Source organism: Aspergillus piperis (genome assembly GCF_003184755.1).
Source record: "Aspergillus piperis CBS 112811 unplaced genomic scaffold BO85scaffold_25, whole genome shotgun sequence".
Classification (NCBI taxonomy): Eukaryota; Fungi; Ascomycota; class Eurotiomycetes; order Eurotiales; family Aspergillaceae; genus Aspergillus; species Aspergillus piperis.
In genome coordinates this window covers 227,036-252,575 of record NW_020291615.1, presented here as the reverse complement: position 1 = coordinate 252,575, position 25,540 = coordinate 227,036, and the positions used below count along the sequence as shown (strand labels likewise).

The window sequence follows — 25,540 nt, the reverse complement described above, 5'->3', positions numbered from 1 at the left end:
TCTTAACTATTTCCTTATTACTTTTATGGGTAGAAAATGAACTCGAGACATGCATGCGCATATCCCTTGTCTGAACCAGTGTCATATGATGTAGAACGTCAGTGTGTCGGACATTAATCTTAAAACTATGTAGTAGCTTGTAGTAGTTTATAGTTTAATTAGTCTTGGCTGTGTGTCTTATTAAAGTGTGTACCTGATAGATGAGATAACTCCTGCGAACGGACGGACCCTTGCATGAATTTAATTTCCCCGTGATTCGGGGTTATTATCTCCACCCCCCTCCACCCCCTGTTCTTCCTGAAACAGTGGGTGGTACATTATTGTCATGCAGCTAGAACCTGTCTGGACGTTATGTACGTAGTACTTTGTGTGTCTTTTGAGGTCAGCTCACGTCGGCCATGCTTTTTTCCAATGAAGAACTGACTGCACTAATTTGGTGTAGTACTCAATGTCCTTGTCTGTCCGTCTACATAATGAGTTTTGATTAACAACATACACACACACATCAGATATAGAATGATGAAAATCTAATTCGACTAGAAGAATAGGATTAGATTTGATTTTACCTCTTGTATATCGGTGATGGGATGAAACCACAATTGAAGTTTTCACACGCCCTGTTTAATGCCAACCAACCCACCCACCAACCAACCATATCCGTAACATCATCCCCTGAAGCCCTAATTTGTCTCTCTCTCCTTGTCCCTGGGTACGATGTGCTGATAGGCATAGTTCCAGTTTCATGTGTTGAAGAACGTGAATGGACTCCCGGCCTTCTTTGGTGCTTAACAAATCGGGAGTCGTTCCATGGCTGAGAAGCTTTGGTGCAGATTTTGGTAATTTGGGCTGGAAACTCTTGCACAAGGTGTGGGAGAGTAGATAGATATTTATGTGAAGTAGATGGTTAGGTTGTGCTGAAGGTGTTTGGTGAAGGGGGAACTTAGACTTCACTGGATACCTTGCTATTTCGCAAGATTGCCAACGGATTTTAAGGGACGGAGGGAGTATAGTTGAATACGATTTCAAGTCGCTTCCTTCCATGGTTAATAGTAATACTAGAAGGTCCTGCTAATGCAACGACTCTCTGCCTTGATGTGAACTTGTATCACAATCCGACTGTGATGTATCTTCTCTCTTTCCCTCCTGGAATATTCTCCTTCTCATCAAACCAAGTGCACGTAGTATGTTCCCAACCTCCATACATACACACATTCTTTTCACTGCATATTTACACGATCAATATATACAGTCTAGTTAAGTCTACAGCACAGCAAACTTCAATCTATGTACGCCACCTTTTGTTTCCTCACAACAAGCTACCCCTCTTCGCCTTTCTCGTCTTCAACAACTCGTCCATCAACCGCAACCCCTTCGGTCCTGAACGACTGCCATCCTCGGTTCCATCGAATTGACTCTCCGACACTGCAGCGGGCCACTTCCACAAGTCCTGCAGCGCAGGATCCAGCTTACCTTCCAGTGCGTCGACGATCTTGTCGCCGAGCACGGGGAGGAACTTGTATCCGTGGCCGCTGCCGCCCGTAGCGAGGAAGAGACCAGGATGGTCGGGGTGGTATGTTATGATGAAGTCGCCATTGGGGCTGTGCCCAAATGTATATATTAGCCAGGAATTCAACCAAGTGGATAACTGAAGGGGAATGGGCACTCACGTATCAGTGTACCAGCAAACGCGAGTCTCAGCGAATGGCCGGTCCGCAAAGGAGGGAATCAACTCCTTCAAAGCCTCCCGGAATGCCTTTTCGCCTTCGGCAGGAATAGGTACTCCCTTCTCTGGCAGACTGACTTGCATGTTCTGTCCCTCTTCCGGGGTGGTGCCAGGAACCGGGACCTGGACAGGGTTAACGTAACCGTAAGCATGTCGGGCAATCTTGAGCATGTTTTTGCGCGGCGGGATGATGAAGATGCCCGTCGCGAAGTTGAGAATCGTAGGCATATGCTCGAAACGCTTCTGTTCTTCGTCCGAGATGCGAATGTATGCGATTGCTTGACCGGTCTGGACGGTTCGACCGCGTAGATCGACGAGCTTGGCGGTCCAGGCACCTGTTGCGAGGACGACAAGGTCGGCTGTCAGAAATGATCCGTCGGCAAGGTTGACGCCAGTGACTCTGTTGGTCTTGTCGTTGCTGTATCGGAGACTGCTCACGTCGCCAGTCTTAAAGATGACCTTTCCTTCCTGGTCCAGACGCTGCTTGGTGTACCGGACACCCGCTTCGGCGTCGGACCAGCCTGAGCCCCAGTTCACGTAGCCACCTGCAACACTACGGTTCACTCCGTAGGCCGGGGCGACTCGCGCGACCTCCTCACGAGTGGGGAGGAGTTCGACATCCTGGCCGGGGATTTGCTTGACGTTTTCGTAGCTCTTGTTGGCGTAGTCGCGGGCATTGGTACTACCGGGAGGATAGACCAGGAGAAGACCGTTCTGGGTGTATCGGCCTTCTTTACCCCACTCGGTGTTGCGCCAGAGATCAAGGGCTTCGGCGGCGAGTTTGGCGTAGTGAGGTTGGGAGTAGTCGGCACGAACAATACGGGAGGAGTCGACGGAAGAGCCGTGCGGGTTGGGGATAATCGGGGAGGCCTCCAGGAGGGTAATCTGAGAGTTGGGATGACGGTGCGAGAGGGAGAGCGCAGTAGATACTGGATTGAATGAGCAATTTGGCTCATGCTGGAATGTCGGGGGAAAGAATGGGTGCGGTGTGTATGTGGTGCGACTTACGGCCGAAGACCCCTCCGCCGACAATAAGAATGTTGGCGGGGAGAGTCATGTTGCGGGTGGAGGAATAAGATATAATGATAAGAGAGAAGGTGAGAATGGTAAACGGAGTATATTGAGAGGAGGTCGACTCTCAAAAGATGAGGGGGGGAAAGAGACTATATAATTGGTGGTATGATTTGGAGATGCAGCGATAACGGCGCATTGGCAAATAGAATTAATTAACAAGCTCGTGCCTGATTGTCTTGGCGGTCGGTGTCCGATCTTTGAGTTTCTCCAACTTCTCCATCTTTTCCTCCCACCTCCGCACCTTATTCCATATCACTCCAGTCGCCGCAACCATGAGTGCACCACGAGTCGGGCGAGCAGCGCTGAAGAAGGCCAAGTTGCCTGCTTCTGCTTCTGCTTCCAAGCCAGCGCCTCGATTCCCAGTAGCAGATGGCACCGGGTTAGTCTTAACGAACTCCGCATTGCCCATGTCGCTTTCCGTCAGCAACAAATCCAGCTCACGCCTACTGACTTACTGTGATATGCAGACCCAAAACCCTACCTAAACGTGCCAATCAACACCTCAAAGACCTCCCTTCTACACCTCCGTCCGCCCCCGTATCCCCCAGAATCATGACCATCTTCGGCGTCAGCGCCCTCACTCTCAGCACCTACATCGGCTACCTCTACGCCTCCTATCGTCGCGAAGTCACCCAGTCGCAATCTCTCTCCGTTCCCCACGATGTCTCCGACCGCTACAACCACACCGCGCGCACCTTCGACGCAGACGTCGAAATGTCCGAGAAAGTCATGCGCATGGGCTCCAAGCGCGCAGACCTGATCAGTCGCGCACGCGGCGATGTCCTCGAAGTCAGCTGCGGTACGGGTCGAAACCTCCAGTATTATGAGCTCGGGCAGCGGAGGGGACTCGATAACAAGGGGCGTGTCGGTGTGCATGGATGCCGGTCCGTCACATTTGTGGATCTGAGTCCGGAGATGGTGGAGATTACGAAGGCCAAGTTCGCGAAACAATTCCCGGAGCATGAGGTGCCGGTGAACTTCGAGGTGCAGGATGCGGCAGGTGTGTCTAGGCGTCCGGTTGATCCGTCACGGAAGGGTGACGAGGGCTATTATGATACGGTGGTGCAGACCATGGGGCTTTGTTCGATGCCAGATCCGGTGGGCACGTTGCGCCATCTGGGGACGGTTGTTGAGCCGAACAAGGGTGAGATCTTGTTGTTAGAGCACGGGCGGTCGCATTATGATTGGCTCAATCGCATCTTGGATAATTTGGCGTCGGCGCATGCGGATAGACATGGGTGTTGGTGGAATCGGGATATCGGGAAGATTGTGCGGGATAGTGGGTTGGAGGTGGTGGAAGAGAAGCGCTGGCATTTTGGGACGACGTGGAAGTATGTCTTGCGGCCGGCGAGGAGGGAGAAGTGATGGTATAGAGGATGTAAATTGTATATTACTAACTAGGGATTTTGATAGACTTGGATGATTGGATGTATCTGTAAATATGCATAGCGGGGTCTATAGTTGTGACTATATAATCAGACAATTTGGATCACAATGTGAAGATGACTTGCGTAGTATGTACTCGCTACTATTCACCTTAGCCATAGCTGTATCTTGTAGCTTAACTAAAGTAAACAAGTATCGAATAATGAGGTAAGCATAATACTTATGATCATAGTAGTTAACCTAACCAGTGACATTCTTGTATGGAAACATGAATAAATATACTTCTACTCCAACCAAGGTACTATAGTAACCGAAACATCAAACCACTATTCTAACCCCAGTCTAATCCATACTTTACTTAGCCAAAATAAATACTATACCAGTACCTATTAATTCCTACTACCAAACTCTAACCCTCTAACCAACAACCAACGTCTTCCCCCCCCCGGTCACGCGACGCAAACACATCACCATCCCTCCAAGAAAGAACCAACATCACCGGGCCAACAATTCCAAACCAAAACCGGTGTTGAGAAAATCCATCAAAACCAAGGTTTGACCCGATCATCTGAGAACGATAGAAGCATTAGATCGTCGAGAATGAAGTCAAGATGGCGTTGTGATTACGATGATGCTCTCTGGATCTGCGTCTGCGGGGTAAACATAGATGTGTTGGCGTGGACTAAACTACATGTAGGCTAGACTGGGATGCTACCTGTATGTAGGTATGTAGGTCTCCTCACAGGATACAGTGTATATATTATCTTTTATTAATGTAGGTATTGTATATGTATGTGTATGTAGGATAAAGTTTATCTGTATACGTAGTAGGAGGTGCGGAGAATATATCTCGGTTTGTTTGTTTGTTTGTGACGGTGTTGTGCAGGTATTGATGGATATATTGAAGTTTGGGAGTGGTTTAGGTACATGCTTTAGATGTAGGGAGGAAGTGGGAGGGAGGGGGAACATGCGGTCTATTCTATTATTGGGGTGAGGGTTATTTTACTTTGCGTTGAAAGGTACGGAGAGTTAGTAGTAGATAGTAGTAGTCACTGAGTGGTCAGGGTTCCGAGAGCCCTGATCTAGACTACTTACTACTAGTACTACTATCTACGGAGTATAGCATTTAGAATTCAGGAGTGATATACTTCGGCTGACGCTTACTTGCCATTTAGTTACTCATATACTTTTATTTTTACATAGGTAGTAAATAGACACATCAGTGCTTTGAATACGAGAGCTGAATAGTGGGACAGACCCATCACCAAGAGTACCGTGCATGAAATCCTGACGATCTGTGCACCGACAAAAGCTGAAGAGGTGGGATGATGATGTGCTGCCGATGACGATACACAACTTCAATTCCCAGCCTGTCTGTCTGTATTCCAGCTGCAGATGCTGCCCGCCACGGAAGAGAGAGGGTGGAGATAAAGTACATACATACATACATACTACGTACATTGCAGCATGTGAGTTGTACGACTTCCCCTTCCACTCTACCTACCCACTCTCCCACCTCTCCGTCTCTATCCATCCTCTTCCCGTCCATCTGCATTGCATTCCCTGGACTGCAGGAACTATGACAATTGCATACGTACAATGATGAATGCATGGTGGAGAGAGAAAGTGGAGGGTGGAGAGTGGCTGTGAACTAACTAACCAACCCATTGTCTTGTCTGCATTATTTATTGTTGCTCCGTCGAGAACATACTTGGAAACAATAATGGATAACATTCTCCTCCTAGGCAACAGACAGGTAACTAACGATGGAGTATGAAGATGAGACCTGGAATGATTCATAGTTAAGTATTCGTTGGTAATGGTGACTCAGATGATTTGGTGAATCATCCACCTGTCGCATAAGGTTGGTGATCCCTTGCTGAGATGTGATACATCGCTCATTTTCCCGATCTACAGTAGGAGAGGCAGATAATATTTACTGTGTGTGTCTGTGTGTGCACACACACACATCGCATAGATGAGGCCATAGGTATATTTTGTCCTATCAACCACTATCTATCTACAAGAGAGCTGGCCAGCTCCCCCTGCTACTGCAGTGCACAGCAATATGCATGACAGCCTCGTCGCGGTATCCCAAATCCACAGGCTTCCCCCAGCCAAGACTAGGAGTGGCGAGGCCCGGGTTCCATGCAGAAAGGAGCGCGCTGTGCCCTTTGTCCAGCTCTGGTCTTAGCGCGACCTCTCATCCATCCGATTGGGTCCTCTTCCAATCTTCTAGACGACCCGGCATCTACTCCACTCTCGCCGATCTGATTCGCCATAGGCTCCAAACGGCGACGCTAGGAACGATTATCCTTGGGACCGCGGTTGTAGGTGGAGCTACTATGTGCACCGTGATTCGTTGCGTTTTTGCCTGCCTCCATTTCTCCTACGAAGTTAGTGCATAAGTCAAGTAACTTGGAAGGCTAGCGCCTGCAGCAGCGCTATGCGCTAGTGTAAGGCTCTTGTGTGTAGTGCTTTTTCCCTTCCTTTCATTTTTTCTTTTTTCGGTGGTGGTGTGTGTCCCTTTTTTTTTTTTTTTTTTTTTTTTTCTGTCCCAAGGTTTGGTCCTGCTTTTTCGAGTCCCAGCACTAGGCTCCCATGGCCAACACACTTCACACCCACTTGTCATGGACCAAAGCATTCCTTCAAGCTAGGCTGATGAGTACCATGGAAGATGTTAAAGCTATGATGCATCTACCCGTAGGTGGTTGCCGCCGTTTTGCCGTCAGTGGGAGGGACACAGTATATACCATTGTAGTTTGAAGTGTTGCCCCGTAGTTTTTAGACAAAACGACCGAGCAGAAGACTTCTTGTTAGAGGCTAGGGAAAAAAAAAGAAGAAACATCAAATCCGACAGTCCCAAAGAATGGTCCGATTTTCGCGGAATCTGTCGGTGAGAAAAAGAAAACAAATAAACAACCACTCGAGTTTTAGTCTGGAAGTTCAAGAAACTGGGCTGGAAGTAGTAAGTCAGTCAGTAGGTCGGTCGCCTTGATCGCGGGTTAGGGATGTTCGAGCAGGGCTTGTTTGTTTCTGTCTATCTATCAGAAAAATTTCTGCGCAGCAACCAGGTCCCAAGGCGCTCTAGTGAGCTGCAGGTTAGCCAGCAGTAGCTACCCGATTCGCCCTCCCTTGGATTGACTCCACGGAGCATACTCCATCATGGAGTCCATGCAGAACCTCAGTTGATCACGGTCTCCTCCACCAATCACCATCGCGGGCTTTCATTCTGGTCGTCATAGACACATGGTTGGTTCCACCGTACTTTTTCCCCCTTCAGTCCATCGGCCGTGTTTTAGTTTCGCTTCTCGCCCATCTTTCGCCCTCGGCCGGTCTCCTTCCCAGTGTGTGTCCAGTTGACGCTCTTTTGTGTGCTTGGGTTGCTTTGGTCGCGACACACGGACGTTTTTTTCCTTCTTTCCTTTGAGAATAGGGAATTGGGATAAAGCGGTGTAGATGTGTACATCCTCTAGTCTCTTCTTAGTAGAGTGTATTCAATCTTCCGACTGTGGGGGGTTGCTGAAGAGAAAAGAGATAGATCCAAAAGCAGCGATAACAATCCCCTTGAATGGAATAACAAAAACAAGACACGTCTTCAAATTTGAATTTTTATTTTATTTTTATTTTTTTCTTCTCATTTTTCCTTTTAATGGAGGGAATCGGAGGGGGGGCACACCAGTTCCAATTCCCATCCCGGCATTCCTGGAAATCCCCAATAAAATTCACACCCCCCATCGTGCGTCGGACCAATAATCGCCACCCTAAAACATCCACCCGTTTTTGCCCATTTTAATTTTCACCCGGGGCGCAAAAGAGAGAAGAGAAAAAAAGAAAAGAAAAAATTTCTTTTCGAAAGGTGGAAACCATCACATCCAAACTTATCCCAACTTGAACATATCCACCTCACGGAACGGATTCCTCAGGCTTCGTGCCTTCCTATTGTTATTTCCATTACTATTTCGATTACCATCGTTGCTGCTTCCTGTTCCGACGGTAAGTACGGCCGGTCTCTAACTGGCCAACGATCGTTCCGGTGATTATTCCATTCCCATTCCCTCGCCTTTCCATTGCTCTCTCTGCCTCTCTGTCCTGTCCCCATCTTCCCGTGCAGCCGGTCGGCATCTCATCATCATCACCGCCGCCGCCGCCGCCCATCCTTCCCTAACTCTCCCATTCCCTTCCCATCCATCCATTCATCCATCCTCCCTCCCTCCCTCATCCCCCCCCCCCTCCCCTGTGCACCATACTTCCTGTAACATTTACCCTACTTTCCCCTTTCCCCCCCAAATCTTTCTCACCATCTCCCTTTCTATCCTATTTTTCTTGTCTCTCTATCTGTCTGTTTATCTGTGTCTCTCTGTGTGTGTGTTATTAGACTATTATCTTGCTACTCTTAGTGCTACTTTTATTTCCCTGTTTCTATACTGTATTGTTCCTCCCTCGTGTTTTGTGTGGTTATCGGTATACTACTTTACTACTACTACTTCCATTATCGCCTATCGTTCTCCTATTTCCACTGTACCCCTACTACACCTTTTTGACCACCTTCCTTCCCTTCTTTTTTTCCGACTACGCAACTATGCCTTATAATACACGTCGCAAGTCGTTGTCGCTCCCCTCCTTGGGAATTCACCTCCCTAATACATCTCGCCGCTCTCCCTCCGCCACGAAATCGCCTCACGCGACCGATGATCAGCTCCCTCCCTCCAAGAAAGTGAAGAGGTCGCACGACTCGGCATACTCGCTATCTCCCGAGCCTTCCTCGTCTTCCTCTGCGCGCACTCCCGATGGCAAGGAATCCGCCGCTCCTCTACGTCAGAGTGGGCGGCGCGGTCCTTTGGAACATACGCCACCGCCATCCCCCACCGATGGTACTGTCGCGACTAAGATCGACACCGAGGGGATCAATGATGACATTGTGGTTGGTGTGATTGAGCAGTTGGAAAAGACTGGAAATCGTCCTCATTTGGTGAAGGAGTTGGCTGCCGTTCTTATCGCATTGAATGAGAATGTCGCAAAGTACGTGCCCCTCTTTTGATCTTCATCTTCTTCTATATCGCTGGCCATACTAACGGGTTATTTTCTCCTTATAGCTCTGCGAACCCTGCAGCCCTTCTATCTTCTCGGTTAAGTGCCTACATGAAGCGCCCGTGGACTGCTCTGGCGCCCTGTCCTTTGGCAAAAGAACTGGTCCCTATTCACCCGCGCAAAGTGTACTACTACTTGACGACATTGCCCCGTCAGCCTCTTCCAGAGAACTCGGACGATGTCATCATCCCCGGTGTAGAGGGCAAGGATATCACTCCCAGTGTCTCCAGCGCTGATCTAGACGAGGAAGACGCGATGGCGCGGGAGCGGTCTCGCCTCAGTCCCAGTCCGGAGGTCGACTTGTCCTCGCCTGACTTCGAGGAAGAGTCCATCGACTTGGACGGTCGTAATGGCCCCGGTGGTGCGTCAAGATCTGGCACCGACTTCAACGATCACCACCATGCGCGGTTGATGCACTCGAACCGTGCTGCCTCCCCGCCATTGGAAGGAGATGAGAAGGAGTTCACACAAACTGCCAGCGCCGTCCGTGAGCGGGCCTCGGAACAAAAAGGAGGCCAGCTCCAGATTCCGGGAGGTGGCTTTTCTGCTCTTTCGGAAGGTCTGAGCGAGTTGCACGATGGCGCCATGAGCATTTCCGATTCCGTGGAGGACAGCCCTCTCTCCTCCATTAGCGGTGATCGCATGTCGGACGACCAGGATGGCGACTACTTCTCGCACAACGCATACCAGCAGCAGTCCCCTCTGCAAGATCATCTCCAGCAGCAGCAGGATCTCGATGACGCTGCTGTCGCCACCCTCTTCGGCACATCTCCCTCCCCGTCCCTCACATCTGTGGCCTCATCCATCTCGTCTGGCACGAGCGTGGCTTCTGATGACGGGCTGGATGGCGAGACGCAACCCGAAACCATCGGACGCACCCCTCAGATCAGCCTCCCGGAGGACCTGACCGTCCCCCCGGTATCGGCGCTCAAGCGTTCCATCGACATGCTGAACAGTGGGCTTCCCGATCTGGACATGAAAATGTCCGATCTCAATGAGCAGGACGACAAACTGCCATTGGGAGCCAGTGCCTTTGCCAGCCAGGATGTCGAGATGGTCTTTGATTCGTGGCGAGAGCTGCAGAGTCCCGAGACCGTGGAAGTCGATGAGCTGGACGAGATGTTCGGGGAAATCTGAACGTCGTTGTCGCGGCACTTCTCATCCACCAATCGATAGACTAGAGGCGTTTTGGATCGTGTGTTTCTTTCTCGGGGAGTCGAAAACCAAACAAACTCCTTCCATCTCCACTCCCGCTGTAGCCGGCCTGTTGAGCCGGCTACCCACCTACACCACCTTGATACTCCGTTTGACCTAATCTTGTACAGCTTCTATTTGTTTAATGCCCGTTTCGCAACCTTGCTGCATCTTGTTTTGACCCCGCCATCTCCGGCGAGGCTCTCGCGCCTGCTGCGCCTGTACATATATACTCTTTACCCTTTTCTCACTCTGACCGTCTTGATTTTTTTATTATATCCCCTGGCTGGCCGTGATGTATCTGATTGATCGTTTTCTGGGGGTTTGAATTTGCAAGTTCTTCTCAAATGATGGGCAAGGAGAGATGAAGCCCGAAGCAGGTGATGATGAATACGGCCGAAGGAAGGAAAGGACCAGGGAGAAAGAAAAACACTGGGGATATGCTTGATGTCTGACTATGTATGCTTAGCGCCTGTGGCCTTTGAATCCAAAAATTCCCCGCAAGGGTTAGATCTGACGAGAACCATGTGCCTGTTCACTCTCTGCTTTGTAGTTGAAGTAGCTCCTTCATCCTCATATGCCCTTTCATCATAATGAGTAGGTATCTACCCTGAACGTCTGCTGTGCCTGATAGACGCACGGCCTCCCGCGCCCTGGGGAATGTGGATGACCGGATCCTTCGTGGAATGTGGGGGGCCATTTGGCGTGACTGCAGGAACGAGACATGCCAAAGTAGCGGTTGTTGCAGGGAGTGAAAACGCCCGACCTATGAGAAGAGATGTAGCACCATGGCAGAAGTATCCTGTGTCAAGAAAGAGAGAGAGAGGCTGGGATGAGTGGATACCTCAGGCACTAGAAGGCACTGGACTTCCATGACGTCATGCTAATACTCTTAGTCATGTAGGCGGTGGATGAATTTGGAAGGTTCTGGTTGGTTGGCGCGCAGTGGAAGGGGACAAAGTACTTTGTTGCAATGGTCTCCGAGTGGCCGGCCGGTCGTATCTAGTACTTACTTCGTAGTAGAAGTAGGATACGATAGTAGTTCTTATCCCGCCGCACGCCCCTCTTCATCCCGAATCCCCCTGCACTTTTGGTTCCAGACTTATACCCCCCCCCCCAATCTTCGTGCTTCCCTGCATTCCTATCCTCTCCAGAGCACATCGAACACCTTCCGACTTTCATCGATTCATTTGCGACCTTGACATTGCGCCTGGTCTTCTGGTCCTTGATCCCGGTTTAGAAGCCCGGTTCGCACTCCGTCCCCGCGCGACATCATGCTTCAAACCTTGACTGGATCTTTTTCATACGTCCGCCTGAAGTATTGACCGGTGTGGTTCATCGACTTCCAAATCGCAAAATATATCCAGCCAAGTCTCCATCCAAAGAATCTTTTCCGGACCCAAGAAATACCACGTGACCGGCTGTTAATTCTCTCGGCGATTCGACTGGTGTGCTGTGGCGTTGCCCCTCCAGGAACCATCTATCGTTGGAGAGAAAGACCATGGAGACGCCTGGGTTTTCCCAGACTGACGAGGGCCTGTCGCAGGGCGATATCCCCCTTCGTCCTCATACCGATGGTCCATCTATTGTCGTGCCTACCGCGCATCCGCCGGCTCTTCCGGGCACCTCGTCGCATAACCCTCAGAAACCCAGATTGGCCACCCGTCCCGCGCATGCCGAGAAGAAACAGCTTCTGTCCACGGGGAGCAGCAAAGTCGCCATCCCTCGACAGCGTTCGGCTGCAGCCCCGCGATATACCAGACGTGTCCCGCTGGCGTGTGAGTCGTGTAGGCAACGGAAGACGAAATGTAGTGGTGACACGCCCGTGTGTCGACAGTGCAAGGAGTTGAGGATAAGTTGTCGGTATCCGATCTCTTGGCGGGAGCGGACGAAATGGTATGTTGGTTGTGTGTGTTTTGTTGTTTCTTGGTATTGAGGTGGGGAATCGATACTGACGTTTTTAGGGAATTGGATAAACTTGCTGTGAGGGTTACGGACTATGAGAACTTACTGCGAGATCTTGGTACTATTGTCGATGGTCGGGCTGCGGAGCGTATTAGGACGGTGTTGGAAAAGGTTAGAGATATCCCGATCTTGACGCTCGACGAAACGAATGTCTCTGCTAGTCCCGCGAAGTCACTAACCCCGGCCAGCACTCCTATAACGGCAGCGGTAGCGGTGAAGGCACTCAGTCCAGTTCGGTGACACCCCAGGACGAAGACAACGAAGATGAGGTGACTTCTCCTTCATCCATCGGATCTTTGGATGCGATCGATCGGGTTGAGGAAGATGTGAACCGCACTCCGAGTTCTAGAGCCACTGGTTATATGGGAAAGAACTCTGAAGTCACTTGGATGCAGCGGGTGCGCATGGAGGCCGAGCATCGTGCTCGCAGACTGCCAGGCCCCTACGAGGTTGAACATGAGGGCGAGTTTGCCATTCACTCCGTCAACTACCATCTAGACGACATGGATATCTCTGTGCCAGGGCCTGTGCATGTGTACTGGATGCCGCCACGCAAGGTGGCGGATAAACTCTTCGAAGACTACCTCGATACGGTCCACCCATTTTATCCTATCATCAGCCGGACCCTCTTTCGGGCGCAATACAAAACGTTCTTCGAGAGCGCTGCACGGCCAGGGGACAAGTGGTTGGCTATCCTGAACATGATATTTGCCATTTCCGCCAAGCATGCCCATCTTACGCGGGCCCCGTGGCGGGGTGATGAGAATGACCATCTGGTGTATCTGACGCGAGCTCGGATCTTGAGCATGAACGGCGACGTGCTTTTTAGTCACCCTGATCTCCAGCAGGTGCAGGTTGAAGGTTTGATTGCCTATTATCTACTTGCATCGGACCAGATCAACAGGTAAGCAGCTCCAGAGAATCGTTTTGCCGAATGTCTCTGTCCTAACCTGACACTTGATAGGGCTTGGAGAATTGCTGCTTTGGCTGTTCGCTCCGCAGTCACTCTCGGATTGAACATGAAGAACTCCAGCGAAGGAACGGCCAACATATCCAAGGAGGCACGCTATCGGGTGTGGTGGTGTCTATACACGTTTGAGCACATGCTGGGCATTATGACTGGCCGAGCTACAACCATTACTGACGGTATCTGTACTACACCGTTCCCTCTCCCCTTTGAAGAAGATCAATTGGTGGAAGCCGCAGCGACCAAGCTTTTGAACGAGCCCGAACTACGCCAGGAGTACATTGATACGGCCCTCGCCTGCATCTCTGTGCGGCAAATGCCATCTAATCCCAAAGGGGGTCGAAATGCTCAGACGACAGATAAACCGCGTGATCCCGCATGGCTGAGAAGCCTTCCGCCCTCAAGTGCTCTTGGATTCCTGTACTACGTCGACCTTGCAGTTATTTCGCAGGAGATTGTTAACCGTGTGTACTCACTGGATTGTGTTTCCATTCCATGGGGCCACATTGAGAACCGCATTGGTGAGCTGCGAGCCCGCACTGACGTGTGGTACGCCAATCTCCATGAGTCCTATGATTTCACTCGACGGGAAGACCAGCCAGCAGATACCTTGCGTGGCAAGCTCTTCCTCGCCTTCCACTACTACAGCGCGCGAATTACGCTAGGACGACCGTGTTTATGTCGCCGTGACGCACGACAGACGGCGTCTAACAAGAAGGAGACATTCAGCCATGAGATGGCGGTGATATCACTAGACTCTGCCCGAAAGATGCTCGACTTGATCCCTGATGTGCCTGACGCTGTTCGTCTCTACGATATTTGCCCGTGGTGGTGCATTCTGCACTATCTTATGCAGGCAACGACCGTGCTGCTGTTGGAGTTGTCTTTCGGCAGTATTCATATGCCAGATGAGGAGGTAAATTTCCTACACGCCGCCAAAAAAGCCATTCGCTGGCTCTTCGCCATGTCTGAGAACAGTCTTGCATCTCGACGCGCATGGGAGTTATGTTATGGCAGCCTTCGGCAGATCGCTGCAGGTATGAGCTACGACATTAGTGACTTGCCCGCGTGTGGCTTTGAGGCTCAGCCTCAGGCCCAGGATCAGAGCCAGGCGCTCAAGGGTACACAACATGGCTATTCGAACCAGCCGGAACAATCCATACAGGCGGGACCAACCTTCTACAACCCTGCGGCATCGAATATGAACAATTCAGCCTCAGCTCCTCTTCAGATGAATCAGCAACCCAACATTTTGTTCGCTCAGATCGACCAGGCTTTCCAGGGCTTGGCGATGCCAGCCTCCAACCCGTTGTCCACGAATTCGGAGTTGAACTCCGGTCCCGGGGACTCGTATTTCCCGTACGATCCGATCAGCGGGGAATTCATCCGCTCATTCTTCCCTTCCTCTAACGACGAGGAGCCATGGGGTGAAGCGTGAGTGTCTTTGGTTGTTTGCTTGGAGAGCGCAACCTTGCCATTCGTTGCGGTTATTTCGTGCCTTATGATCGTTGTCACATCCCATTTCGTGCGAGCGAGCGATGCTCTATACCTCTTGTCTATTGGGATTGACTCTCAAGTCTTTTTTTTTTTATTTTTTTTCTTCTTCTTTTCTTTATTCTATTGAAGTATGTCCACATTACATGTATTTCTATCTACGTCAGCGATATCACGCAGGGCGACTGGTGTTTTAAAGGGTGAGGGATAGAATGGGATGATACAGGCTGGAACTGGTGGCAACTGCAACGATACACGAGATGGGATAGAGGTGACCGGAGCTTTAGGGTCTGATTGGCTTTTTATAGGATGATAGTTTATTGTGCACTGAAATACAAATGGACCTCATCATATCTATGTTATAAATTCCATCCATCGATCTAGACCATGATATGAATATGCGATGCTCTGATTGGCTGACCGCAAGGCGCTGACTCAGCAGGATGAATTTCCCCGGCGAAGCTTTTCTCTTCGGCGGCGACGAAAAGCATCCAAAGCTTTCGCTTCCCTCCCACAGCTCCCCTCAAAGTCGCCGGTTATCGCCAGGCCTACGCCTTGTCCGCTCAGCTCGAGGAATGCCGACCCATCTCAACGATTAGACATGCGCCACAGAACGTCCGTCCGACGGTCACATCGAGATTTGGATTTCCTCCGCCCGCAGGTCTCCTCCGCTACCTCCTCCGTCGTGTCATGAAAAGGTGCCTGAGTCCAGCTCGTCTGCCGTGCCTGGACCGCGGATCTTCCTCCGTCCTCCACCCTTCGATCCTCCGTCGTCTCGTCCCCCGACACACACTCGCGTCCGCAAGCCGGGGACCTTTCCCCGATAGGCGACGACAATGGAGTCGCCAATTCTCCGTCGGGGCCGGTCCTCCGATCAATCGCCAATTGTTGCAAGACTATGTTAGGGTGGAAAAGAAGAGATGCCCTATCGCAGGACCAGATCAGAGTAATCCGGAGGCTTGGATCGCAAGGCTGGATCAGTACCTGCCATCTTCGTTGCGGAGAGATAGCGACGGTGGTCATGCAAACATTAACGATGTTTCGGATGACGATGTGGTTCGGAACGATACAGCAGCTTATTTTGCGCAGACGATTGAATTGTCTAATTTACTGTTGCATGCGCGGGATTCCGGGAAGATTGATTTGCTGGCGTATGTTGGTTTCCGGTTGAATAATTGGCCCGCTGTGCAGTTCTTGATTAATCGTTTGCTTGATGCTGCGGACTCTCTTAAGGAGGTCACGATACCTTCTAGACCTTTGTCTAGCTATGATTGGGGTCTGGGACAGGGGCTCTCGCTGGATGAGCTTACGGATAGGTCTGAGTCGCAGGCTCCGAAAATTCCGCAGGCGGCTTCGAATGCCCTGCCGGTGTCGGATATGACGAGCTTGGATGCTTTCACGGAGCGGCCGTATGCGGATGACCATTCGAAACGATTTATGGCTGAGGTGTGGCAGAGTTTGGGGTCTATCGTGCTGGAGGCTGCTGATGCTTCGCCTAACGAGTCGAAGCTGGCTATGTCTCATGTATTTCAGATTCTAGCTCGGCTGCACCACTCTGATGCTATCTCCGATAGAGTGTATAAGTACGTCCCGCCGGATAGTTATCAAGCTACCTTCCGACCTCCGGGAATGCATCTGCTTTCCAGTCATATCATGAGTGTCCTGTCTGACGCTGCGTGGCTGGTTCATGAAGCGGAGGTTGCTGCCAAAGCGGCTGCTGCTGGCGAGGATTCGCCTTATCTTCCGTTCAAAATGGGGGTTCGTGAGCTTGGGCCGGAGATTTGGCTGGAGTTTATCCTCTGGTGCTGTGTCGAACATGGTCACATCGAGGAGGGAGTATGGCTAATTGATCGAATGACAAGCAAGGCAGGAGATCAGGCCTGGAAGTTTCAGAGCTGGAAGCCCTTACTCGATGACTCTGGGTCGGTCTGGCAGACTAAAGTCGACCAGGAAGAGACTTGGCGACAGCCCGGCCACCAGGAGCGCTCTACGATGCTGCGAAAGCGGCATAGTCCGACGCCTTTCCACGGGCTCGGAAAGCGAACCATGAGTACTGAAGTGGCCGCGGCCTTGTTGGATAGCCTTCCCAATCAGGTATATCTAGGCCTTGGTTTCAGAGGTATGTCGCCGAGCGCCCTCTTGCGCTATGCTTCCAGTCTCAAGTTCGCGATTGCTCCGTCAACGGACGACGGCAAATTACTGCCCACGCGCAGAACATCGAACTGGTTCACCGTGCGTGTTGTGGAATCAGGGGGCCTCAAACCGGAAGCCGACCCCCGGATATTCGAAGACTTCCTCAGGATTACGCCGTGCGTCGTTCCGCCCTGGGATACCGACCTCCACCACATCAATGAAGATGCGTTGGCCCGAGTGAGTCAATCACAGCTGTACGATGACACAGCTGCCTTGGTCGGACTGATCGAGTACAACATCCGGTTCTATTCGTCGAAGCGGTTCTGTGGTGACGCTTTGAACGCATTCTCCTGGCTGCAAGCCATCGTTGACAGCAGCAAGATGCAGCGCATCGACGAGTTCTTCTCTTCGCGCGTCGATCGACCTGGCGTCGTCCTCCCTACCCTCGACCTTGATGATTTGAATTCCGCCGAACCCTTCGAATCATCCATGCCGCAACTGTCCAGCGTCACCCTGGCCGAGCTGATCGACCTAATCACCGTATCGCGCGCCTTCACATTCGGTAACTGGCTCTTCTACTCCGACGACATCGATGGCCCCCCAGTCCCTCCCCGCTCCTACGGCGACCAAGCCCTAGCTCCCTCCATCATCCGCTACGCTACAGCAACCCGGAACGCTGCCCTCTGCGACGCAGTCGTCCAATCCCTCTCCCAACCTCTCTCCTCCAACACCCTCCGCGCACTCCTCAACTCCCGCATTGCCCTACACCAATGGGACGCAGTCACCAAACTCTTCGAGTACCTCCGCGACTACCGCGCCAAATCCTGGGGCCAGAGCAACGCCACCGCGCTCGCCGCAGAGATCATCCGTCTCGAGCACACCATCTACCGACAACAACCACCCCCTGACCCCTCAACCCTCCAAGAAACCACCACCTCCCTCACCCGCGCCAAGGACCTCCTCTCACGCCTCCTCACGGGGGTCTACAACGAACCCACCCACATCGCCACCTCCCGCTTCCAAGAACGCGCCATCTCCGGCCTCCACAACATCTTCCTCTCCATCCCAGGCACTCTCCACGACCTCGCCGCCTCCCTCTCCAACTCCCTCCCCCACAACAAACCCACCACCACCACCACCAACAATCCCTCCCGCAACGCCATCCCCTACATCCCCACAACAGCCTTCCACACCCTCCTCTCCGCAATAGTCGACACCCGCGGCAGCGCCGCCGGCCAACGCTTCTACGACAAATGGTGTCTCGACACAAAGTCCCCCACCTCGCGCCGTCTCCAAGAAGGAGGTATCGAGAGATTCTATCTCGGCAAGGAGCGGAACCCGGCCAAGGGCGATCCGCACTTCGATGCCAAGTACTTCAAGCGAGCCAGGGAGAAAGCCACGATGCCGAATCCCATGACGGTGAGGATTATCGCGCAGGCTGCTGTGGCGGAGTTTTATGCGTTTGATAGCGAGAAGCAGAATGGGGTGGTGAAGAATAATCCTGCTGAAGAGGTTCTGGATTTCTGTATCAAGAGGTTCGAGGCCTTTGGGATGCGGAGACGTGAGATCAATCGCGAGGTTGGGGGGATTGTGTATAGGAGACGGAGGGAGGGGGGCAAGTTGAGGAGGGAGATGGAGAGGAAGGAGAAGGAGAAGGAGAAGGTAGATGCTGTGGCTGTGGCTGTTTGATTTGAGCATTTGGGTAGGGGCGTGTTTATACCATGATTGATCTGTCTGTCTATCTGTCTGTGTCCTTTTGGGGGGTGTACTATGTATTATTTTCGTTTTGGGAGATATATATGCATGGGTTGTTTATAGATGAGCGATAATAGATTATGTATTATATTACCATATTCAATAAAGCATTGCTGTGCTTTTTAAACAGATATCTACTACTGATCGTATGTGGTAGCATTATGGACTACTTCAGTTACAGTTGTTGGGATAGATGAAGATATCCCTCCCTCTGAACTAGTTTGCACTAGAGATTGGAGCATTATGAGACAGCTGTAAAAAGAATGGTATGTACACCCACTTCTAGCAATTATCAACACTAATGGCGCATTTGAACATCAAAGGTATCATAAACAACATAGAAACCACAACCGAACATCCCAAAATACCCATAACAGATAATCCCAACCAGCTAGCTCCCAATAGCGCCCCAGTAGTAGACAACGATATCAGCAGAATGAACAAATGTTTATGACACTGCGACTCCAGAGCTTCCCGAAATCATCAATCATCATACTCGAACCGTCATCGTGGCGCAGAATACAGAGAAATATCATTTAGAGCTCTTCCTCCTCGTCAACTCCCATCTCAACGTCCTCATCTGCATACTGCATGTCACCACCCAATTCCTGCTCGACCTCGTCGACAACGAAGCTCTCGTAGTCTTCCAAGCCCTTTTGGACATGGACCTTGAAGCGGATGACATCGTTCAGCATGCTTTCCACATTGGTGTGCAGCTCCTCTCTCAACGCGTTAGCGCGGAGAGTCAACTGCTCATACTCAATGTTCGTATTCATCTCGCGCTGCTCCATCAATTGAACGCTTTCGCCCAACGTGGCTCGCATCTTGGCCAGCTCCTTCTCCATCTTCTCAATCTGTGCATCGGACGCGAGCTTCTGCGTGGTGGTGACCTCCTTGAGCCGCTCGAATTCCTCTTCAGCGGCACGTGCCTTGTGCTCCAGAGCCTCAACCTCGCTTCGCTTCTCGTCCATTGCTTCCTTGATGTTGTCCAGGAGATTGCGTCTTTCCAAGTCATCATCAATGGCACGCTTCCGGCGCTCGTTGATCTCCTTCCGGAGGGCCTGCAGATTGCTGCGCACGATTCCGCGGAGATCGAGGTTGAGCAAATGTGCTGGGTGATAACCGGTGAACGGGTCCGCCAATAGGCGATCTCCATCGGTTGAGATTCGGTTCGCTAGACCACCGACCTGAGAAGCGGAGAAATTGCTCTCGTTGACGTTGAGACTAAGTTCGTAATCTTCGCCCTTGGCATTGACAGCTGACGAAGGAATCAAGCTATTCTGGTATCCGAGCGTGTTGTAGACTTTGACGATTTCCTCCAAATCTTCGAGTTTCCTACTAGCCTCGGCCTCCTTTGCCATGACCCGCGCGTGGGTTTCTTCCAGTCGGTTGACCGTATCGTCAAGATTTCTCTGCAGGCGTTCACGTTCTGTGTTCATGCGGTCGATATCCTGGATTGTCAGGCCTTGTTGGTCAACACTGGCCTGAAGCCCAGCCCGCTCCTCTTCGGCGGCTTGCAGGTCATCTTCCGTCTTCTTGAGCTCGTCGTCTAAGAATTTGATGCGGGTCTCATATTTCTCGATCTTGCCCTGGACATTCTGGTTGTAGTCCTCAAACTTCCTCTTGTCGTCCTCCAGAATCCTGAAATGCTTGTCCAACTTGGCCATATCCGGAGCATTCTTCTCCATCTCTTCGATCTGGTCACGTAGCGCTCGGTTTTCGGCTTCCAAAGATTCCATCTCTTGAACGTATTTCTCATTTCCTCTCTCAAACTCCTGGGCCATCATCTCAACGTGAGGGACCAGTCTCTTCTCTGCTGTTGCGTCATCCTCATCTTCCCCGCCTTGCAGCCAATCATGGTAGGCACTTGTCAGGAAACGGAAGATAATCCGGTCACCAGACACATCGACTCCCATCTCTGCGCACGCTTCATCATATTCTCCAAGCAGATATCTGTCCATCATCTGGGCCAGTTGCATAAGCCAGTGCAGCATACCGAGGAATGTCGGCCAGTTCTGGCCTCCCACAGCCGCAATCTGCGACTTGGTGATACCCTTTTCGTAGGGATAACGTAGTTGCTTGAGAATGGGTGGAACCTCCGCGTCCATGCTCTTCTGAAACTTGTACCCAGGATCAATGCGATGGTACAGCCACTGGAAAATGTAGTTGAAATCTTTTTGTGTAGGAGAGCGTAAGGTATTCTGCCCCAGTGAATGCTTCATTTCGAGCTCAAAGTTGTTATGCGTCAAGTATTCCAACAGCTCTTGTCCAATGCGAGCTTGGAAAGACCTATCCCTGAGCGGCCGTGGGTCTCTGGGGACACCAGCAACTGACGGAACTTGAGTAAAGAAAGAATGGTGACCCATGGCGCCACCCACGGATGGTCGTGAGAATACACTACTCCTTCGTTGCAATCCTTGCGATCCTGCTGTGCTTTGCGACGACATCGGGCCGGGAGCAAAGCTTGGGCGCCCGACACTAGGGCCATGGAACATGTTACTGGAGACGGAGCGTCTGACTGATGAGAGACCGGCATCGGCACCAAAGCCTCCACCTGAAGAGGACCGCTGGAAGTTGGGCTGTTGAGGACGACTGGCGGAGTTGAGAAGCGACATACGCGTGTGCTGAGACGTGAAAGGAGGGTTCTGGTATCCGATTGAGCTGGTGCGCTTCAAGGCCGAGGAAGGTTGCGGAAGAGCAGAGTAGTTTTGGCTACCCATCGCCATAGACTGAGACAGCTATATTAGTATTATACAAGAGGGGCAGGCCTGAAGGAAGCAAGGTACATACCTCGCGGGGGCGCCTGATGCTGAACAATCCTGTATCCTGCGACATGATGACGGAAAAAGCCGCGACTGCGGCGGGCAATCACAACCCTAGCAAGCGCAAACTCTTGAAAAACGGCTGATTTGCAAAGGGTATGCAATTTGTACCAAAATCGATATATCCAGAAGAGGCGCGACACCAAGTTGGCGACGGAGGCGCAACAGGAGGCGGGAGAGTTGTGGATGGCAGTAGCAACCGAGCGGGCAGCAATAATCATAATAATCAAAGTAAACAAGACATGCCACTTTCTTTCGTCCGAACAAAGTAGGCGGTGAAGTCCAGGGAACAACTGCCGGATTGGGCCAGGCGCTATCACGAGACTCTGGGGAAAGTCACGGGAATCTCCGCCGCGGTACGAAACCAGAACCACGTAAATTACCAGCGCTACTTCCGAGGTCCATCTGATTTGGGAAGGGCCGCTCCATCGCCTCCTCATCCTGTGTCTCTCTTCTCCCCTTCTCCTCATCGTTACTTTCTCTCGGATCCTTCCCCCAACACTCCTCCTGCTAAGAATAACCCTGTTACCACCCAGTTAGAGCTACTGCTCCTAGGAAATTTGCCCATCATGGTTCGCGAGGAGCTTATCTCCTCTGCTGTAAGTGCCGCCTTTATCTATGATTAATATCTTGTAGCCGGAATCGGAGCTGACCCTCACGCTCGATCGCTAGGTCACCTGTATGTGCTCAACACACCCATTTTCATGTTGATTCATGTGCTCGTCTAATGTCTCTGCAGTCCTCAAAGACCCATCTGTCGCCGCCTCGCCAATTGAGAAGCGAGTCGCATTTCTCCAGTCAAAGAACCTGACTAAAGAAGAGATCGATGTTGCGCTCGCCCGAGCAGGTGAAGATCCGTCTACAGCAGCTGCCGCCGTAACCGCATCATCTGGCTATCAATCGCCTCCCCAACAAGCTGTCTACCGACCTCCTCCTCCACCTGCTGCAGGCTATGGATATCCTCCTTATGGTCAATGGCAGGCTCCGCCAGAGTGAGTCTCGATTCATGTCCATTTCATACTGTATTCAACTAATCTTACGTCGCAAGGCCCCCGAAACGGGACTGGCGTGACTGGTTCATTATGGCTACGGTGATGGGAGGAGTAGGTTACGGACTCTACACGATCACCAAGGTCGGTGTCTCATTACTCACGTTGCTCGATCAATCGAAACATGCTGACATTGGTTAAGCGCTACATCTCACCTTTAATCGCACCCCCCACTCCACCCCAGCTCGAACAAGATAAGGAACACATTGATGAGCAATTCAATCGCGCATTTGCCTTGATCGAACAACTGTCCACAGATACTGCCGCACTGAAGTCTGCGGAGGAGACGCGCACAGAACGGCTAGACACCGCCCTGCGGGAAGTTGAGAACCTCGTTTCTGACATGAAGAACGCCTCCCGACGGAGGGACGATGAGACCCGTCGTATCAGCGACGAGGTCAAGTCACTGAAGGATGCGATCCCCAAGGCGCTGGAAGGTGCCCGGGAAGGCAATGAGACACGGTTGAAGGAGCTTGGTGCTGAATTGAAGAGCTTGAAGGTCTTGCTGGGCAATAGACTTGGTGGCAGCGGCAACAGCGCCACCTCTCCTGCTCCTGGACGGTTCAGCGGTATGAGCATTCCTACTGCTTCTCGACCTGCGGAGGAGTCAACTCCCGCCGCTGCGGCCCCGGTCAATGGTACGCCCGCCGCGCCAGCATCAACCGAGCAGCCCTCTCAATCAGCACAGCCAAGCGCGAGCCCTAGCACTACCTCGGCGAGCAACAGCCCTCTGTCGCACCTCGGCCGTTCTGCTTCCATTCCTGCCTGGCAGATGGCTGCTGCCAACCGCTCCAAGACCGCATCTCCCTCGACCCCTTCCACCAGCACTCCGGACAACACGGCTAGCGCGGCTCCTGAGTCGAGCGCCCCGGCTAGCTGAACACATACCAGATACTTTGAAGATTTCACTTTCCAGCGAACTGCATTGTTCCAATTTTGTAATTAGATGGAGGTTATCGAACGAACTTTACGCATGAGATGTCTAGGCGTTGCTGGATGGGTGCGGAGGATGTACAGTATGTAGCACGTGAAAGTACCATGTCGCAACACCACTTCTACCCATAGGTATCCCGATTATATACAAGAAAGGATCTTAGAAACAACATGCTCGTTCAATTCCTATCGACCACGAAACAGAATAGAGCCACAGGGCAGACCCGCTCTTATCAGTCGATAGACATTCCATGATTGACGCCCATCCGCCGCACCCAAAAGCTTGGCATTTCGACGTCAGTCCCGTTCACCCTCACAAGTCTCACCAATATTTTGCACCTTATGACAATCCTCAGATATGGACAACCCCCACCCAGAAAGAACCATGTCCACCCGCGACTCCTACTCCCACTCACGCTCCCACCGAGATCGCACCCACTCCCACACCCGCTCTCGCACACGCTCACGCTCTCCCAATCGCGATCCTACCTCTAGATCGGACAGACACCGCAGCAGCAGACATCACCACCACCACCGCCATCACCATCACCGACACGACCGCCACCGCGACCATGATCGTGATCGCCACCGCCGTGATCGCCATACCTCCCGCTCAAAAGATCAAGCAGAACTGGCACCAGCAGCCCCCATAGTCCTTCCCTTCAACTCGCGCGAACTCACCAAATATGACCTGGAGCACTACGCCCCTATGTTCGATATGTACCTGGACATTCAGAAGGGGATAATTATGGATGATTTGCCGGAGGATGAGGTGAAAGGGAGGTGGAAGAGCTTTATGAGGAAATGGTAAGCAGAGTACGAACTTGGTTCTTTGGATGGGTAAATATATGCGAGGACGGGATTTAGTTGACATGGCGCTACTACAGGAACCGCGGGGAGTTAGCAGAGGGGTGGTATGACCCTGCTACGTTAGAAAAGGCGAGAACGAATATTGCGCAAATGCAGGCGCAGACGAGTACGAATACTGGTTATCGGGGCGAATCGCAACAGAATGAGCGAGGGGATGAGACTCGAGATAGGGATGTTGAAGGGGAGGAAGATGAGGACGACGATGAATACGGCCCGGTGCTTCCTTCTACATCTGGGCGTGGTGGAGGACCGTCCTCGGGCCCTACGATACCTACGATGCAGGATTTGGAGTTGCGGAAGGGTATGTCTCGTCCCCTCCTTGCTGGGGCTCTTTTGTCTGCTAGATGGGGGGCAAAGGGGTCTACTTGATACGGACAGGAAAGCTAACAAAAAGTAGAACTAGCAGCCGAAGACGCAATTGCGGCACGTCAGGACTCGCGCGCCCAATATCGCAGCGAACTGCGCTCACACAAGTCCGAGGTCAAATACTTGCAGGAGGAGGTAGCGCCGCGCGCGGAACCGGGGACTCATGAACGACGCATGGAGAAGCGACAGGAGGCTGCGGCGAGTAATCGCGCCTTTGCGGAGGCGAAGCGTGGGGGATCTCCGGAGGCAGCGCCGGAGGAGGAGTTGATGGGGTCTGGAGAGAATGATCTGGATTCGTTGAAGAAGGCGAAGGAGAGGGAGCAGCGGAAGAAGAATGAGCGGGAGATTCGAAGGGAGGAATTACTCCGGGCACGGGCGGCGGAGCGTGAGGAGAGATTGCAACAATATAGACAGAAGGAGGAGGAGACGATTGGGTGGTTGAAGACGTTGGCTAAGCAGAGGTTTGGATAATTCTTCTGTTGGTCTATATACTATTAGTGTTATGATCGGGCATTGGCTGTAGACGGGACGTCAATGGAATATAGCCCTTATCCCTGTCAACCTCTTGCCTACTTATCATCCACACTGCTGCTGCAGCATCCTTAATTTGCGTAGAGGCGGCCACTTCTCAACTGGATTTGCTACTATATTGAGTCCTTGACTGGATAATCTGAAGATCACATGTTCAACTAGACGTACCTTTGTTTACGGGCAGGGA

General features: G+C 51.7%; 8 protein-coding genes across 8 annotated transcripts; 6 read left to right on the top strand and 2 right to left on the bottom strand.

Annotated features, from left to right (window-relative positions):
* Nucleotides 1–1,012: 1,012 nt before the first annotated feature.
* On the bottom strand, nucleotides 1,013–2,897 carry BO85DRAFT_429935 (NAD(P)/FAD-dependent oxidoreductase). The gene is made up of 3 exons (XM_025658273.1): nucleotides 2,732–2,897; nucleotides 1,668–2,652; nucleotides 1,013–1,598 (listed from the first exon to the last, which is right to left on the bottom strand). The coding sequence occupies exons 1-3, from the start codon at nucleotides 2,778–2,780 to the stop codon at nucleotides 1,307–1,309; spliced, it is 1,326 nt and encodes a 441-aa protein (XP_025511153.1). The 5' UTR covers nucleotides 2,781–2,897; the 3' UTR covers nucleotides 1,013–1,306.
* Nucleotides 2,898–2,998: 101 nt separating this feature from the next.
* On the top strand, nucleotides 2,999–4,299 carry BO85DRAFT_429934 (class I SAM-dependent methyltransferase). The gene is made up of 2 exons (XM_025658272.1): nucleotides 2,999–3,176; nucleotides 3,265–4,299. The coding sequence occupies exons 1-2, from the start codon at nucleotides 3,070–3,072 to the stop codon at nucleotides 4,160–4,162; spliced, it is 1,005 nt and encodes a 334-aa protein (XP_025511152.1). The 5' UTR covers nucleotides 2,999–3,069; the 3' UTR covers nucleotides 4,163–4,299.
* A 2,429-nt stretch (nucleotides 4,300–6,728) lies between these two features.
* Nucleotides 6,729–7,103, top strand: BO85DRAFT_453321 (uncharacterized protein; the record flags this gene model as incomplete). Its single annotated transcript, XM_025661025.1, has 1 exon — nucleotides 6,729–7,103. A coding segment is annotated over exon 1 (160 nt), but the record flags the coding sequence as incomplete, so codon positions are not given.
* Nucleotides 7,104–8,553: 1,450 nt separating this feature from the next.
* BO85DRAFT_160477 (uncharacterized protein) lies at nucleotides 8,554–10,770 on the top strand. The gene is made up of 2 exons (XM_025654227.1): nucleotides 8,554–9,205; nucleotides 9,280–10,770. Exons 1-2 carry the CDS (start codon nucleotides 8,766–8,768, stop codon nucleotides 10,409–10,411), a joined length of 1,572 nt encoding a protein of 523 aa, XP_025511150.1. The 5' UTR covers nucleotides 8,554–8,765; the 3' UTR covers nucleotides 10,412–10,770.
* Nucleotides 10,771–11,583: 813 nt separating this feature from the next.
* Nucleotides 11,584–18,906, top strand: BO85DRAFT_481290 (C6 transcription factor). Its single transcript, XM_025663050.1, has 5 exons — nucleotides 11,584–12,364; nucleotides 12,433–12,544; nucleotides 12,622–13,337; nucleotides 13,398–14,834; nucleotides 15,392–18,906. The coding sequence occupies exons 1-5, from the start codon at nucleotides 11,970–11,972 to the stop codon at nucleotides 18,714–18,716; spliced, it is 5,985 nt and encodes a 1,994-aa protein (XP_025511149.1). The 5' UTR covers nucleotides 11,584–11,969; the 3' UTR covers nucleotides 18,717–18,906.
* Nucleotides 18,907–19,175: 269 nt separating this feature from the next.
* Nucleotides 19,176–21,790, bottom strand: BO85DRAFT_472082 (kinetochore-associated Ndc80 complex subunit NDC80). The gene is made up of 2 exons (XM_025662533.1): nucleotides 21,573–21,790; nucleotides 19,176–21,511 (listed from the first exon to the last, which is right to left on the bottom strand). The coding sequence occupies exons 1-2, from the start codon at nucleotides 21,615–21,617 to the stop codon at nucleotides 19,319–19,321; spliced, it is 2,238 nt and encodes a 745-aa protein (XP_025511148.1). The 5' UTR covers nucleotides 21,618–21,790; the 3' UTR covers nucleotides 19,176–19,318.
* A 245-nt stretch (nucleotides 21,791–22,035) lies between these two features.
* Nucleotides 22,036–23,754, top strand: pex14 (putative peroxisomal membrane anchor protein (Pex14)). The gene is made up of 5 exons (XM_025663049.1): nucleotides 22,036–22,203; nucleotides 22,277–22,283; nucleotides 22,344–22,596; nucleotides 22,653–22,737; nucleotides 22,796–23,754. The coding sequence occupies exons 1-5, from the start codon at nucleotides 22,174–22,176 to the stop codon at nucleotides 23,531–23,533; spliced, it is 1,113 nt and encodes a 370-aa protein (XP_025511147.1). The 5' UTR covers nucleotides 22,036–22,173; the 3' UTR covers nucleotides 23,534–23,754.
* Nucleotides 23,755–23,802: 48 nt separating this feature from the next.
* Nucleotides 23,803–25,378, top strand: BO85DRAFT_453316 (uncharacterized protein). The gene is made up of 3 exons (XM_025661024.1): nucleotides 23,803–24,393; nucleotides 24,474–24,757; nucleotides 24,854–25,378. The coding sequence occupies exons 1-3, from the start codon at nucleotides 23,945–23,947 to the stop codon at nucleotides 25,291–25,293; spliced, it is 1,173 nt and encodes a 390-aa protein (XP_025511146.1). The 5' UTR covers nucleotides 23,803–23,944; the 3' UTR covers nucleotides 25,294–25,378.
* Nucleotides 25,379–25,540: the final 162 nt, after the last annotated feature.